Here is a 15,279-nt window from a genome sequence, read left to right as displayed (position 1 = left end):
TAGTTTGGGCATTGGTACATAGTGGACAGGAAAGGGATATTGCTTCCAGGATGAAGTGTACAGATTAATGGGTTTATAGGGTCAAAGTAGAAATGAAACGCATCTCCCGAAGAAAAGGAAATTGCACTTACGTGGCCACCAGTCAAGAAGAGCAGGTGTGCATAATCAGGTCTGAGAACAACTGAATTCAAAAAAATGAATGAGAATATTCTGTCCAGTACTGGAGTTTGGGTGAAAAGATGAGGAACAAAGGAAAGATTGAGACTGAAGGAAACTGACATGTCAAGTTGAGAAGCAGCATGGCCTAAAGGAAAGAGTGCCTGGGTTCTAGTCCCAACTCTGCCACTGCCTGTTTTGCGACTTTGGACATGTCATTTAACTTCTCTGTGTCTCAGCTTCCTCATTTGTAAAATGAGGATTTATTACCTGTTTTCCCTCCTACCTAGACTGTGAGTTCCATCTGGGACAGGGCCTGTGTCTGATCTGATTATCTTGTGTTTAGAATGTTTCTTCTTGTATGCTGATGATCTTATACGGATTATCTTGTATTTAAAGCACATAATAAGCATTTTACAAATACAGTAAAAAAGTTTAAATTAAGCTTTGTTGTCTTCTCACCTTGCAGACTGTCAATGCTATTGATCTAATTCCTTTCTAATATAAATGAAAATTTTTTATCTTAATATCTTATCTTAGGTGTCAAGATAATACATTACCCATTTAAGATTTATAATAGTTGTAGATACAGAGTGGTGAAGGGGAGGAGAGAGAAATATCAAAGTGTGTCTACAAACTGTTTCAAAGAGATCAATATTGATTTTTCTAAAAAAATCTGCCTAGTCTGGCTAATGACTAGAGAAGTGATTCACCATGCAGGAGCAGTTCATTGTATTTGGCTATTTCTTTTAAGAAATGTCACTAATTTTGTGATCTCTGTGTATTTTACAGGAAGCCAAGAAGGGACCAAGTATATTCAAAACCTCCAAGGCCTATTTGCGCTTCCTTTTGGCAGAACGGCCAAGCCAGCTCATATTGCTAAAGTTAAGATGAAGTTCCGCTTTCTGGGAAAGTTAATGGCCAAGGCTATCATGGATTTCAGATTGGTGAGTCTGAAACTTTCTGAATTGGATCATGGAACCTCAGTTCCTGTCTTGGGGCCTTCAGCATTTTCTTTTAGGGAGCTGTTAGCCTTGATTTGAACTTGATTTGAAACCATCGCCTTGGAGGTAAATCGTTGGTTGACTTAATGGTCCAAAAATGTTGCAAGGAGGCTTCTTAATGAAGAAAATAGTTCAAAGGCCAAGAGTTCTTCGAAGGAAGGTCTTTGGTTCTTTCGGGATCGTCTCGAGAACTGTTATGTAGCCAAGCTAGAAGAGAGACGTCTTATCCAGGACAGAGATTTTCACTTTGTTTTTTAGACTGTTGTGTTTTTTGGCCATTTTACATAAGAAAGTCCTCAACTTTAACACAAAAGGAAAATAACCCTATTTCCTAAAATTGAGTTAAATGACAGAAATCCTGTTTCCTTCTTCACAGGTGGATCTTCCTCTAGGTTTGCCTTTTTACAAATGGATGTTACGACAAGAAACTTCTCTCACGTCGCATGATTTGTTCAATATTGATCCAGTTGTAGCCAGATCGGTATATCATCTTGAAGATATTGTCAGACAGAAAAAAAGACTTGAACAGGACAAATCACAGGTAAGTTTATAAAATGAGAAAAATGAACATTGTTCACTGAAAACTACTTTTGTAAAAACAAAGAAGTTTAAAATAAGCTTGCTTAATGATATATTTATCCCTGTGGACTTATTCAAGTTATATCTAGCTCTCATAGTCCTGTAGCCTTTGGGGATGTTGCCATTCTCAAATTATAGTAAAATACACTGGATATGAAAAATCCAAAGTAAAAAAATTGCATGGAGACGCAGTCGCCATATCACCCTTCATGAATAAACAAATTCTTAACTTTTTACTTCAAGGAACAGCTTCGAGTAGAAATGAGGGCTCCCCAGGACATTTGGGTCACTCATTGTGATTGTTAGCAAGCTAAGCTAGAGCACACCTCTTGTTTGAAATGGAATGATTCGGTGGTTGGGGAGGTGGAGGCGAGGGGGACGATAGAACAGCGTTGGTGGCTTTCATCTTAGTGTTCAGAAAAATTGTGAAAGGCAAGGTGGAAGAGATCACACTGGTCACCAGCATCGAGGGTGGTGCTGGGAGAGCTGGAGAGCAGGAGATTACGGTAATGCCAGCAAGAGCTCTCAGTAAATACCTGGCAACCGACTGGCAGTCTGAAGTGAAAAGTTCAGAAAAGTAGCGGGGTATAGTGGATAGAGCACGGATCTGGGAGTCGGAAGGATCTGGGTTCTAATCCCAGCTCTGCCGCTTGTCTGCTGTGTGGCTTTGCCCAAGTCACTTTTTGGGGGAGGTTTCACATTTTGCAGAACCAAAGTGAATTTGCTAGCCCTTTGAAACAAGAACTTAGGGGGAGAATAAAGGGGCAGGAAAAAGGAAGGAGTCATGTGGTATTGTCCAGTGGTCCACTGTTGGGCTGAGTATTGTTAAAATACTGGATTTGCCCTTCTTTCCCTTCCACCTATTAGGGTTTCTTTCAACTCCCTGACTCAGTTTTTGGGTAATAGAAATACACAGGTCAGCAAAGGATTTCAGGGAGGTTTAAGGCCTGCAGTGTGGTATGATATCGTGGACAAGTTCATCATATATTCAACTCACCAGGGAAACATATGAGAATAATTGTTTTATTGTTCGTCTGACCATCTCTGTGTGTGTTGGGGGTGGAAGGGTTGTTTCCTTTTTATTCCCAGACATTGGAAAAACTGTTTCTTCCATCAGAATGTAAAACCTGTTTAGAGTGCAAAGTAATTGGATTGATTGTGCCCTTGTGATCATTTTCTCTTCTTGGTTTTTTTTTGTGTGTGTTTTTAAGACCAAAGAGAGTCTGCAGTGTGCATTGGAGACCCTAAGTATGAATGGCTGTTCAGTGGAAGACCTAGGACTGGACTTCACCCTTCCAGGTTTTCCCAACATAGAACTAAAGAAAGGAGGGAAAGATACAGCTGTCACCATCCACAATTTAGAGGAGTATTTGAGAGTAAGTGACATCAAGGGTTGGGGAGGGTGGCCGAAGGGAGGGGTTGTGGTGTTCAGATGTTGGGAGTGGTCCCTTCCCTTTCTTTTGTGGAAGCCATGTAGCCCAGTGGAAAGAGCACGGGCCTGGGAGTCAAAGGGCCTGGGTTCTAATCTTGGCTCTGCCACTTGCCTGCTGTGTGATCTTGGGTAAATCTCTTTACCAATCTCTAAAATAGGGATTCAGTACTTTTCTCTTTCCTACTTACACAGTGAGCACCATGTGGAACAGGATCTGTGCCTGACCTGATTAACTCGATCTACCCCAGCTCTTACTTCAGTGCTTGGCCTATTGTAAGCACTTTGGAAAAGCAACAAGTATTATAATTAATGCTGTTTTTCTCCCTTTTGGAATAGCTTAATCAGAGTTGCATTTGTCAGGCCTCAGTCCATAGACCTTAACAAATATTAAGCCTTCTTTAATTGGGGGACATCTGTAGAAACTCAGATTAAGGGCCGTCAGTTTCCGTTCAGGTCACAAAAAAATGGGGCAGAAGGTCAAGAAGGCAGCCGGCCCAGGCCCTTGACTCTGGATGGATGCATCCATAACCCATTCTAGGACAGGAAAGGTATATTCTTCCTCTCAAAAAGTTTCCGGACCCCTTAGTCCATTCCAGTGTTTATTGCCTGCTCTGTTAGGTCTTAGGTCCAACCACAGTCTCACGTGCTGCAATCTAAGTCTGTTGCCTCTTGTTTGGTCCTGTGTATAATGGGGAACGGCTTGACGGTATTTTCTCTAGAATAGTCTTTTGATAGGAATGGGGCTTTTAGTCACTCCATAGTCTTTGCCAGGTGAGGCACTTCCTCACTGAACCTATTTTATATTTATTAATCATTTTTGTTGTCCAGTTTCTCTACGTGTTTAAAGTTGAAAAATGGACATGATTCAATCAATCAGTGGTCTTTATTGAACACGTACTGTGTGCAGAGCACTGTTCTGAGCAGTGTGAGAGTACAGTGCGATAGAGTAAATTGACCCGGTTCCTCCCCTCACACAGCTTACAATCTAGCTACGGAGACAGATTTAAAGGTAGCTACGGAGACAGATTTAAAGGTAGTGTAAAGATAGTTATAGTGCTGTAGTGGTCGGTGAAGTTACCTAAGAGAAGTGAGCCCCTTGTCGGGCAGGGATTGTCTCTATCTGTTGCCCGAATTGTACACTCCAAACACTTAGTACAGTGCTCTGAAAACAATAAGCACTCAATAAATATGACAATGAATGAAAGTGCTCAGGGGGTTCAGAATCAATGGCATATAGGTTGGTGCAGTAGGGTGGGAACATGGGTTGGGGACATGAGGCTAGTCAGGGAAGGCTTCCTGGAGGAGATGTCATTGTAGTAGAGGTTTTGAAGATTGGAGATCTGTCAGATGTGATAGGAAAGAGAGTTCCAGGCAAGAGGTAGGGTGTGAGCCAACAGATTGACAAGAACAAAATATAAAGAATGAAAATGAACCAGCTCTTGCGTGTCATTTTTAATAACTTACCTTGGCTGGCTCGTTCAGTCTGTGGTCCACTATGATCCCAAGTGCCTTCCCTTTACGCTGATGCCCAGTTGGTTTATCTCATCCTGGGCTTATCTGGTTTGTTTTTCATCTCTTAGGGCAGTAGCTTGTGTCTTCCCTTCCGGGATTCCATCCCATTTCTACAGGATCATTGTTCTAGTTGGTCTAAGTCATTCTGAAATCTCTTCCTGTCTTCCAGAGTGTTGGCGAGCCCAGCAATATAGCATCCCCTGCAAGTCTTGATTCCCCTTCGAGTTGATCATTAAGGCTGTTAAATGGGTCTGATCTCTCTACTGATTCCTTGGGGGAGGGACACCACTCGCCACATTTCTCTCCCCGACAACCGCTGGCTGGCACGGAGCCGTTGGTGGGCCGTCCTGTGGTTGTGACCAGTAGCCAGCTAGCTGTGCCCCCACAGACAGTCCATCTGGTCACGGCCAGGCACATTGGCAGCGAAGGAGGTCATAGAAGATGGACTGTGGTGCTCCCCCACCATTGGGATAAAGACCTTCTGCGGTTTCCCCCACTGTCTCTGGTTCCTGCTGTTTTTCTGTAGCGGTAGCTTAAGCTGTTAAAGCATGTTTTTCTTTCTTGCCAAAGCCATGGTGGTTGCTTCCTAATCACTTTCCGCTCCTCTAGGAAACTTGATAGATTGTTCTGTTACGTGGTGTTAATGTGTGTATGCCCAGCTCGGTGTTTTCCCTTTGAGGCTGAGAAGCGTGTATATGCTTACAGCAGAGATGGCATCTGCCCTCTTAAGAATTTTCCAAAAGGGCAGCCTGAAGCTCTTCAATGCCATTCCCCCAGTGCTGCCTAACCACAACTTCCCCAGGGGGCCCGGGCCTGCAGCTCCCATCTTTGTATTCGCTCTTAAGGGGCAACAGAGGCCGTGGAGCTCATCCCACTCATCTTCTTCCCCTTCTCTTCCTTCTTCCCCTGCCTCCTTTCTCCCTTTGACTCCCCACTTCTCCACACCATGGCTGCCCCTGCTGCCGGCCCCTTCTCCCTTGCTGCCGAGATATATCTATCTTTCTGGATATCTATCCATACCTATATCTAGGCAGCAAAGGAGAAGGGATTTACATATGGGATTTTCAGATACAGCCTGTGTGCTGGCCAGGGCTGGGCTTGGACAAAACCAAGCTACTGTTGGAGTGGAGGGACTTTGCACTTCCAATAACTTTGTCTAAAGTTCCAAGCCGTGATCCTGTACCGTTGAATTAGCCAAGTAACGGGGAAGAAAGAAAAGCAGGAAAGATGCTCCTGTAAGTTTGTGTAAGTCATATCCCCAATTACCCGGTGCCCTCCCCGGTAAAGCCATTACCCTCTGCTTGACTTGTTCTTCAAAACAGAACTTAGTCTGAGTGATCTCTGAAATCAAATGCTCCACTTTGTGCTCTGTGGAATTATTCACTGACGACCCTCAAGTGGTGCAGAACGATTCACACCGTCCTGGTTTCCGTTATTTGCTAAACTGTGTCCTTTCTTGCAGCTGGTTATATTCTGGGCACTAAACGAAGGGGTCGCCAGGCAGTTTGACTCATTCAGAGATGGATTTGAATCAGTCTTCCCCCTCAGTCACCTTCAGTACTTCTACCCAGAGGAGGTAAAGAGTCGTTCCCGGAAGGGGGTGGTGCCTCTCCGAGTCTCCCGTTGGGTTGCGTTCGCGCCTGTTGGAACCCTGGCCTGTCTCACGAGGCCTGGGGGAATTGCCGTGTGGCTCCCTAAGAAGCTAGAAGCGAGCTGGACTGTGGACACCAGCCCAGGTCCTGCCCAGCTATCTCCTGGTACCTCCTGCTCCTATGGAAATATGGCAGGAAAAAAAGGGGGGCCATGATCTACTTAACCTGGAGGCCCCCTTATTGGCCTGGAGAGGAAGAGCCATCGCTTGGTGTGGGGGCAGAGGGGTTGGGGGAGGGACATTCACTCGGAAACATTGTACACCCCAAGTTCTTCCCAACTCTCCACCCCCCCCTTCCGCCCCTTCCCCCAAAGACCCAGAAAGGCAGGCTGTTTTGGCAGGGGTGATATGGGCTCTCACCCACGGGCTTTCCTGGTGAAAAAAGCCATAGAAAAATGAAGCACCCGCCCTGATGGGTGGTCACGGTGCTACTTCCCCTTACCACCACGGAGCATCCTTTAATTTGAAATGCTCAATTGAGCTTGACAGGTTGACCGTAACTGAGGGCATTTAAAAGCATCTGGAGGGAAAGCCCGCCTCTCTCTCTCTCTCTGAGGGCCTGGCTGGTACCTCGGCCCGTACTGGTGGAGTAGGCAAGACTGGAGGGAATCGGGCTGCGGAGCCTTCGTTCTGTAGGAAGCCACTCCTCTCCTTGAAATGGCTTTGGGTGGGGGTGGGGAGAAGAGTCTGGGGAGCAAAGAGAAACCTTTTGTCCTCACGAGAAAATTGGAGTGGTGCAGATAGCCGTGTTAGAGAGAGCCAAGCACTGCCCTCGTCTCTACAGCCCACGTCGTGCAGCAGGCTGACTCCCTTCCCTGACTCTCTTCTCCTCCCTATTATACTGCCCCTCTTGACTTTGGGCTCAGACCTTGGAGTTGGCAGTTCTGGGCAGTTTCAGACAAAAGCAGTGCCGTGAGAGACCATTCGAGCTAGTTCTGTTCTGAAGGTGAGCCAGGCCTCTGTCCTGTCGTTGACTGTCCTCCATATCTGGCTCTTTAGCTGGACCAACTCTTGTGTGGCAGTAAAACTGATACGTGGGATGCGAAAACCCTGATGGAATGCTGCAGGCCGGACCACGGCTACACACACGACAGGTGAGCCCGGAGGGAGTTGGGTCCGAGGGGTGACGGGGGTCCGGCACACCGGGCGGTCTCGCCCCAGGCCGCAGACACGGTGTCTGTGGAGACACCCCCACATTTCTTGCGTCTTCGACCGCTCCCCTTTACTCTCAAACTGCCCCCGGGACCAGATCTGGAAGTGATGCCGCGCTCCCCTCCACATCCTCCCCCCGGGGTGCCGGTGGCCAGCACGCGTGTATTTGGGGGAGCTGGAACTGGAAAGGTGTAGAATCTCAGCTGTGACCTCGGGCTGCCACCGGGACCTACCCGTGGAAGGCCCGGGGGCGGTGCCGTACACGCAGAGCCGTGTCACCACCTAGAAAGATGGAGACCGGGACAGTGGGTCTTCAGGTAACGGACGTTTCTGCTGGATTTCTTCATTCTCTGTTTTTCCAGTCGAGCTGTGAAGTACCTGTTCGAGATTCTCAGCAGTTTTGATAACGAACAGCAAAGATTATTTCTGCAGTTTGTGACCGGGAGCCCAAGATTACCCGTAGGAGGTGAGTTAAGGCGAGGCTGGGAGAAAGCGAACGGTTCTGGGCGGTCTCCGCCGGCCCTTCCCTACTTGCCCCACTCGGCCAACGCGGTGACCCCGGGCCTGCTGTCCGCGTGGCTGGCTCGACTCCGGCCGCCCTCTCCCTTTTCCCACAGCCCCAGGAAGGCGGGTTTTTGGTCGAACGGGAAGCTTTCCTCGAATTGGTTGTTTTGGTCGTAGGTGCTGGGAGCGGCCGGGCATTCTGGATTTCTCTCTGAAATCCAGCTCGGGGTTGAGAGCGGGGCAGAGAAATAGTAGCCTGAACGGGAGAGTGAGGAAATTGAGGGAAGTTGAGCATCTGCTCCTCTGGGTTCACTTGTACGTATGTGTGTCTGCAGACAGGTACATAGAATGGTGGCCAGTTGCTTTTAAGAATATACTCGTCTACTGTCGTGAACGTGGAAGATGAGACCTAGAGTGGGCCTCCACACACACACCCTCACACCTTGTTTTTTAAAATCGGATTGCTCGGTGTGGGCTGTGGATCCGCCTTCAGTGGGACCGGCCAAGGGCACGGGAGAGCTCAACAGAGGGAAGCTCGGTGTAACCACCCCAACTCCCAGGGCTTAGAGTCACCATCCCTGTGAAACCGCATCCCCATTGACAAAATCTCCAGAACCTAGGGAGAGGGAAATCTTTCTTGAAAGGATTGACCCAAGCCCTCGAAAACCCACGTCGGACGCCGCCGTCTCTCCCTTGGAAGTGTGAGAAGAGGCCCGGGAGCGGGCCCCGGGACCAGCTCGGTTTGGCGCACCTGACCGCAGGCCCAGCTCCCGTTTTAATAGCGGAAGTAGACCGTGAGCCCCTTGCCGGACAGAGACTCTGTCCACCCCGATCCGCGTGTACGTCTACCCCAGCGCTTCGAACGGTGTTTGACGCCGAGTAAAAGAGCTTAAAAAATACTGTTTTTTTTTTTTTTAAAAAAAAAAAAGTTAAAGAAAAAAAACATAGGCGGGTGACTGCTTCGTCCCCACACCCCCTTAGCTCGTTTGTTTGTCCCGGCTCAGCCTAAGCTAAACCGCCCCGGGTTCTCTCCGTTCTCTCCCTCAGGCTTCCGAAGTTTGAACCCTCCTCTGACAATTGTCCGCAAGACTTTTGAATCGACAGAAAATCCCGATGACTTCTTACCCTCCGTAATGACTTGTGTGAACTATCTCAAGTTGCCGGACTATTCAAGCATTGAGATAATGCGGGAAAAACTGTTAATAGCTGCGAGAGAGGGGCAGCAATCTTTCCACCTTTCCTGATCACCACGAAAGCGCAATGTCTGCCTGTTACAGCAAAAGAGAAAAAAAAAAATCATGATTTCTTTTCTAAATGTATCACCCGAGTCAAGGAAACGTGTTACGCCTTCTTGTTGTAGAAAACGGCTTGCAGATTCTAAGAGACACTTGGTTGGTGTTGATTTAATGGCCCCCTGGACTTAAAGTGATCAGGCCCTAAAATGTTGTTGTGACAAGGTTTCTTTAGCAAGTTCTTGTTTAAATTATCATTTATTTGACGAGTGAAGTTTTTAACTTGCTTTGCTGTGTGAAATTTAAAAAAAAAAAAAAAGGGATGTTTTTCCAAGCTGGAACAATAAATGTCGCTGTGCAGTTTAATACTGGGCTGTGTGTATCCATCTAGCTAAGTCTGCAGTTTTATTTCCTCCAAAGACGAGTTTTGTATCCAAGTACAGAAACGGAAAGTACCGTGTATCTGGCGGATGCGGTTTCTAGACTAGCTCGAAATTCCTCCCCTGACGTACTGTCCGACGTGCAGTTCACACGGTTCCTTTTTGTGTCCTCTCTCTCAGTTGTTACTTCTTTTTTTCGTTGTTGGCATGGGCAGCCATTGCTCCGTGTTTTCTTTCCAATTAAGATATAATTTAAACTGTACCGAATCGAAATATATTGTCCATATAATTCAGCCTTTGTAACGAGGTAGGATCTCTCTTAGAGCTTAGTTTTAGCGTAGTTGAGGATCTCCCGGCTACGGCCCCTCCCGCGTGACGCACCGGGACCCTTCCCACCAGGGCGTCCGTCCGACAGCGCTGGCCTCGGCCCATGAGGCGGTAAAGAAACCCTTTCTTTTGTGGAGTCGAAAACCCGGCCTCCGGGCCGGCCGGGACAGCTTATTCATTCGCTGGCCGGGATGGCGTATTCTCCGGCCAGAGCGTTGAATCGACGCTACCGGTCCCGTCCCCTGTTGAGTAAGACCCTTCTTGGCCTGTTGAAGTTCGTATTTTCTTTTGTCATTCTTCCTTTTTTTTCTCTCCTCTTCCCGTCCTCCCCCGCCCCCTCCCGCCCCACTCTCCCTGCCCCTTCCCATCTCCCACCCCGGGGTACGGAGTTCTGCCTTTGTCTTTTGACCCGGATGAAAGCACCTGTAAGCAATGCTCTGTCCGACTGTTTTATGTGCTGATTTCTCAAATCTGCAATAATTTACTTCATCAGGTTAATGTTTTTACCTGAATATAAATAAATAAAAGTTTGCTTTCACCTTTCTGTTTATAGTTTGTACTGTATGCAGTAGTTCGATTGTGTACATTTGTCTCAAAGCCAAGTAAGCCCTCTAAAGCTCCGCGACTAACCGCCGGCGGAGCGGCGGCTTTTCGAACGACTTTTCGACCGAGGAGAGATTGCGGAGGGATGGAGGAAGGAAAGTGTTTCCCTCCTTGGGTTCGAAACCGTCTCCCGTCAACAGTCCCGCGAGAACTCGCCACCGTTCATCTCTCCGAAAAAAAAACCCGAAACGAGGGTCATTCCACTTTGAGAAATCAAAACAGTTTTTCCGTTTCACGTCAAACGTTCCGAAGTTCGGTTTCGTTTCTTGGAGTAGATGGTTCCTCTCTTCCCCACGGAACTAGCTAGTGGGTTGTTTCACTGAGCTGAATCTGTCATTTTAGAATAAATGAAAATGGCCTTAACTCTGATCTGGGCGTTCTTTGCGATCGGCTGAGCCCGAGCGTGACCTGCCGTGCGAGCCGGGGGAGCCGGCGGGACGCGCGATGGACTGGAGAATGTGAGATCCTTGCCGAGGGTCTGACGGACTCTCGGAAGTCGGAAGAAAATTTCATTTGTACCTACTCTATCCGTAGCGTAGGATAAAACGTAAAAAGGCGGTGTTCAAACCTGGATCGATCTGTTGGAAACTGTTCTGCTATCTTTTTCGAGTTGAGCGCAGAGACTCTGTGTCGACGGTCTGTGGAAATAGCGTTTTGTTCCTCGTATTTTTTTTAAGGTTCTATATTTTCAAAATCAGATTTGTGTACAAAAAGAGCTAATGTTTTATATTAAAATATCTGCACTGATATTTTTCACCCATGTTGTCTCCCGGCAGAATCTGGCATTCATTGACTTGAGTATCTAATTCAGACCCGTGGCTTGCGGTTCAGTTTGGAGGTCCGACGGGGAGTGGCACGGTCTCCCCCGTCCGGCCCCGGGCGCCGGCCCCTTCCCCCGACGGCCCCGCCGGGCCCCGGGCGGGCAAGGGGAGGCGAAGCGATGCCCTCCCGGCTCCCGAGATCCCCCTCCCCGCCGCCGGGGCCGCCTGCGCGTGGGAGAGGGAGCCGGCTCTCGCCGCTGCCCGGGCACGGGTCCTCAGGAGGCGGAAGTCTCCAAATAACGGGGGACCGAGGGATGCCCCGCGCTTGCCGTGGCTCTGGAACTCGGGGTCCGTAGGCGGGCTGGTCGCCCCAGGCTCGAGCCCGTTCCCCAGAGGCCACCTACGGCCTCGTCAGAGCCGACGTCGCCCCCTCCCCAAAAGAGGCTGGAGCTCTCCGTCCCCCCACCCCCAGTCTCCCCTCCCTTGGGCCAGGAGCACCTGGAGAGAAGCCAGGGAGGCGGGGAGCCTGCTGCAGTCCGACCCGCTTGGGCGAGGACTCGGGCACGACGGTGGGACCGAGAGTCACCGCGGGCACTTCGGGTGGCGGCGTCTCTCGTTCCAGGTTCTCCCAACTCACCTGTTACCGAGACAGCCGCTTCAGCTTCCCCGTGGGGTTCAGAGGGCGGTTCTGGGGATGGATGTCGCCTCGAGTGCCGCGGGCGGGGTCCGAAAGCTGGCCGGGGACGCCCCGGCCCCAGCCGCGGGAGCAGCTTTCCCTCCTCTCCGCGGGGTCTGGCGCGCCGGGGCCGACACCGAGCCGGAAGGGTGGCCCGGAGGCCCGCCTCTGCGAACGAACCCTCCGGGAGCCGCCCGCCCAAAAAGCGCCGCGGGAGGGAGGGCCCCGGGACCCCAATCTTCCGGGAGGCGCGGGGGAGCCCATCGTCGACCAGGCGAGGAGTGTTCCTTGGGGCTCTTCTCCGGCGTGGAAGGGGGGGCTCCTCACGGCCAGAGGTTCTCCTCCCCGGCCTGCTCACGGCCTCTTGCTAACTTGGTGTAAAGCCTCCTCCTCCTCCACTTGCCCCCGAATGGTGACCGTTCACCAGTTATTTTCGTCTGCTGTATGAGCTGCTCCGCCTCCCGCCACCCTGCCCGCCCCACCTATAAGACGTCCGGAGCGCCCAGCTCGACACCTCCCTCGACGGTCTAATAAGCAGCCTTCTCCCGACCCAGGCGCCTTGTTCCGTTCAACCCGGGATCCGGAGCGCGTGGAGAGCCGGGGGTGGGGCCGGTGAGCCCCACTGGCTGGACCCTCCGGGGCGAGGGAGGCAGCGACTGGACTGCATGTGTGGATGGGTGAGTTCGAAAGCACCGGCCCCGCAGATAGGGCTGGGTCGTATCCACCCTGGCGCTTAGCACGGTCCCCGGCACGTTCGGTGAATGAACGGAGTAAGCGCCTAATGGGTACCAAAATCATGATTATTTTTTATTATTACTTTTATGGCGCAAACACAGCAGTGAACGTGTGCCTGGGAGTGGGCATGGAGAGGCAGATAAAAGTTCTCTCGTCAAAATGAAAGTGCACAACCAAGAGTCATTCTCCCTCACCCAAAGCACCTCCCTTTGACTAGAGAACCAAAGTCGGATCTGCGTTTCCGGGTTAGACCAGAGTTTATCCCCCCCCCGAAAGAGCAAATTTGGGTGGGAAAGAAAGGCATGGTTAAGTCAGGGTGGTTTTGAGGTGCAGAAGGCTTTTTTCAGAGGGAGGGAGGGGAGGTAAAGGCTCAAACCTGATCTGTGATGTCCTCCCTCCTCCACTGTGGCCCCATAGAAGCGTTGATTCATTCAATAGTATTTATTGAGCGCTTACTATGTGCAGAGCACTTTACCAAGCGCTTGGAATGTACAAATGCCCAGCATGATCTAGTGTGGGAGCCCAAAAACATTTCTGTGAAGTGGGTTGGGAATTAGACCTGTGCTAATGCAGGGCACCTTCGGCTCATGTCATTTCAGTGGCCCCGTTGGATAGTGTCTGGACGCCACGCTCGCTGAAATCACAGTAGTATATGACCGCGACGCTGATGGTGTTTAAGCGCTTACTCCTAAGAATAATAATGGTATTTGTTAAGCACTTACTATGTGCCAAGCACGGTTCTAAGCCCTGGGGGTAGATACAAGGCAATCAGTTGCCCCACGTGGGGCTCACAGTCTTAATCCCCATTTTACAGATGAGGGAACAGGCACAGAGAAGTTAAATGACTTGCCCCAAATCACACAGCTGATAAGTAGAGGAGCCGGGATTCGAACCCACAACTTCTGACTCCCAAGCCCGTCCTCTTTTCACTAAGCCGTGCTATGGGCCGGGCACTATACTAAGCGCTAATCAGATTGGACGCAGTCCAGATCCCACAGGGGGCTTACAGTCGGAAACCCCGTTTTACGGATGAGGGGAGAGAGAAATTAAGTGACTTGCCCAGAGTCACACGGCAGACAAGCGGCAGAGCCAGAATTAGAACCCCAGTCATTACTCAGTGCTATTAATTGAGAACCTACTGGGTGCACCACACTGTGCCAAGCGCTTGTGAGAGTTGAATACCATGGAGTTGGTAGACATGATCCCTGCCCACAGGGAGCTTAGGGTCTAGAGGGAGAGACAAGACATTGAAATGAATTACAGATAGATGGGGGAAGGGGCAGGGTATAAGACTATGTCCTCTAGACTATGCTTGTTGTGGGCAGGGAATGTTGTGGGCTGCCAACTCTGTAGTACTCTACTCTCCCACATGCTTAGTGCAGTGTTCTGCACACGGTAAGCCCTTAATAAGTAGCCTTGATCGATTCATTCATACACTCTGACTCTTTCACTCCACCTGTATCTTCACCTCGGATTTCCTGGACATTTTTCCCTCCTGCAAGGGGGAAGTAAACTCCGTGCGGATTTTGAAGTGGAAAAGTCAAAGCAGGGCTGAACGCCGCCTCCCTCCGGGACCTCAAGACTCGCGGAGATCACCAGCTTCCCCGCTCTTTCCAACGTTGGCTCTGGGGCTCCTCGGAGCCTGCCCTGTCATCTAAAGGAGCCAGTCTGTTTCTCCGCCACTCCGGGACCTGAGGCTCGCTGCCCATAGTGGAGAAGATTGAGCCCAGAAGGCTGCCCTATACCTGTCTCGGGGACTAAGAGCCCTTAGGACTGACGAGAAGATCACAGCCCCTGGGAATCAGAAGGACCTGGGTTCTAATTCTGTCTCTGTCAATTGTCTGCTGTATGAACTTGGGCAAGTCACTTAACTTCTCCACACCTCAGTTCCCTCATCTGGGAAAATGCAGGCTAACACTGCGAGGCCCATGTGGGACATGGATTATATCCAACCTGATTGGCTTTTATATACCCCAGCACTTTTTTTATAGTATTAAGTGCTTACTGTGTGTCAGACACTGGGGGGGGGGCACGGAGAAGTTAAGTGACTGGCCCAAGGTCACACCGCAGACAAGTGGTGGAGCTTGAATTAGAAGCCAGGTCCTCCTGACATCTAGGCCAGTGCTCTATCCACTAGGCCACGCTGCTTCTCTGGCCACTTAGTAGTAGTAACAATAATTACGGTATTTGTTAAGCACTTGATATGGGCCGGGCATTATTCTAAGCGCTAGGATGGATACGAGCAAATCGGGTTGGACGCGGTCCCCGTCCCACGTGGGGCTCACGGTCTCAATCCCCATTTTACAGATGAGGTAACTGAGGCCCAGAGAAATGAAGTGACTTTCCCAAGGTCACATAGACAAGAGGTGGAGCTGGGATTAGAACCCATGATTAGTATAGTGCCTGGCACACAGTAAGTGCTTAATAAATACTGTCCCCACCATTTCCCCCAACAACAAAAGAGCCAGAGAAAATTTGTGAAAGGGAGGCTCTGGCCCCTTGAAGCACAATCACTTGTAAGCAAAAGAGATGAAAATGGCAATGAATCTGGCTGGACTTTTCCTTCTTTTCAGTG

General features: G+C 49.8%; 1 protein-coding gene across 18 annotated transcripts in view; it reads left to right on the top strand.

The window, feature by feature from the left end:
• The window catches only part of TRIP12 (thyroid hormone receptor interactor 12), a 143,296-nt gene extending 132,401 nt beyond the window's left edge, over positions 1-10,895 (top strand). For 17 of the 18 annotated variants that reach the window (XM_029061986.2, XM_029061978.2, XM_029061961.2 and 14 more), the window contains 7 exons: positions 949-1,103; positions 1,537-1,701; positions 2,951-3,115; positions 6,146-6,259; positions 7,334-7,428; positions 7,849-7,952; positions 9,038-10,473. In XM_029061986.2, the coding sequence (XP_028917819.1) occupies positions 949-1,103; positions 1,537-1,701; positions 2,951-3,115; positions 6,146-6,259; positions 7,334-7,428; positions 7,849-7,952; positions 9,038-9,234 (995 nt within the window). In that variant the 3' untranslated portion in view covers positions 9,235-10,473. Of the gene's footprint in view, positions 1-948; positions 1,104-1,536; positions 1,702-2,950; positions 3,116-6,145; positions 6,260-7,333; positions 7,429-7,848; positions 7,953-9,037 lie in introns of all 18 variants that reach the window. The other variant, XM_039912589.1, reaches the window with a different exon arrangement.
• Positions 10,896-15,279: the final 4,384 nt, after the last annotated feature.

Source organism: Ornithorhynchus anatinus, chromosome 1, assembly GCF_004115215.2.
Source record: "Ornithorhynchus anatinus isolate Pmale09 chromosome 1, mOrnAna1.pri.v4, whole genome shotgun sequence".
In the NCBI taxonomy this organism is placed as follows: Eukaryota; Metazoa; Chordata; class Mammalia; order Monotremata; family Ornithorhynchidae; genus Ornithorhynchus; species Ornithorhynchus anatinus.
This window is presented reverse-complemented; position numbering and strand designations above follow the sequence as displayed.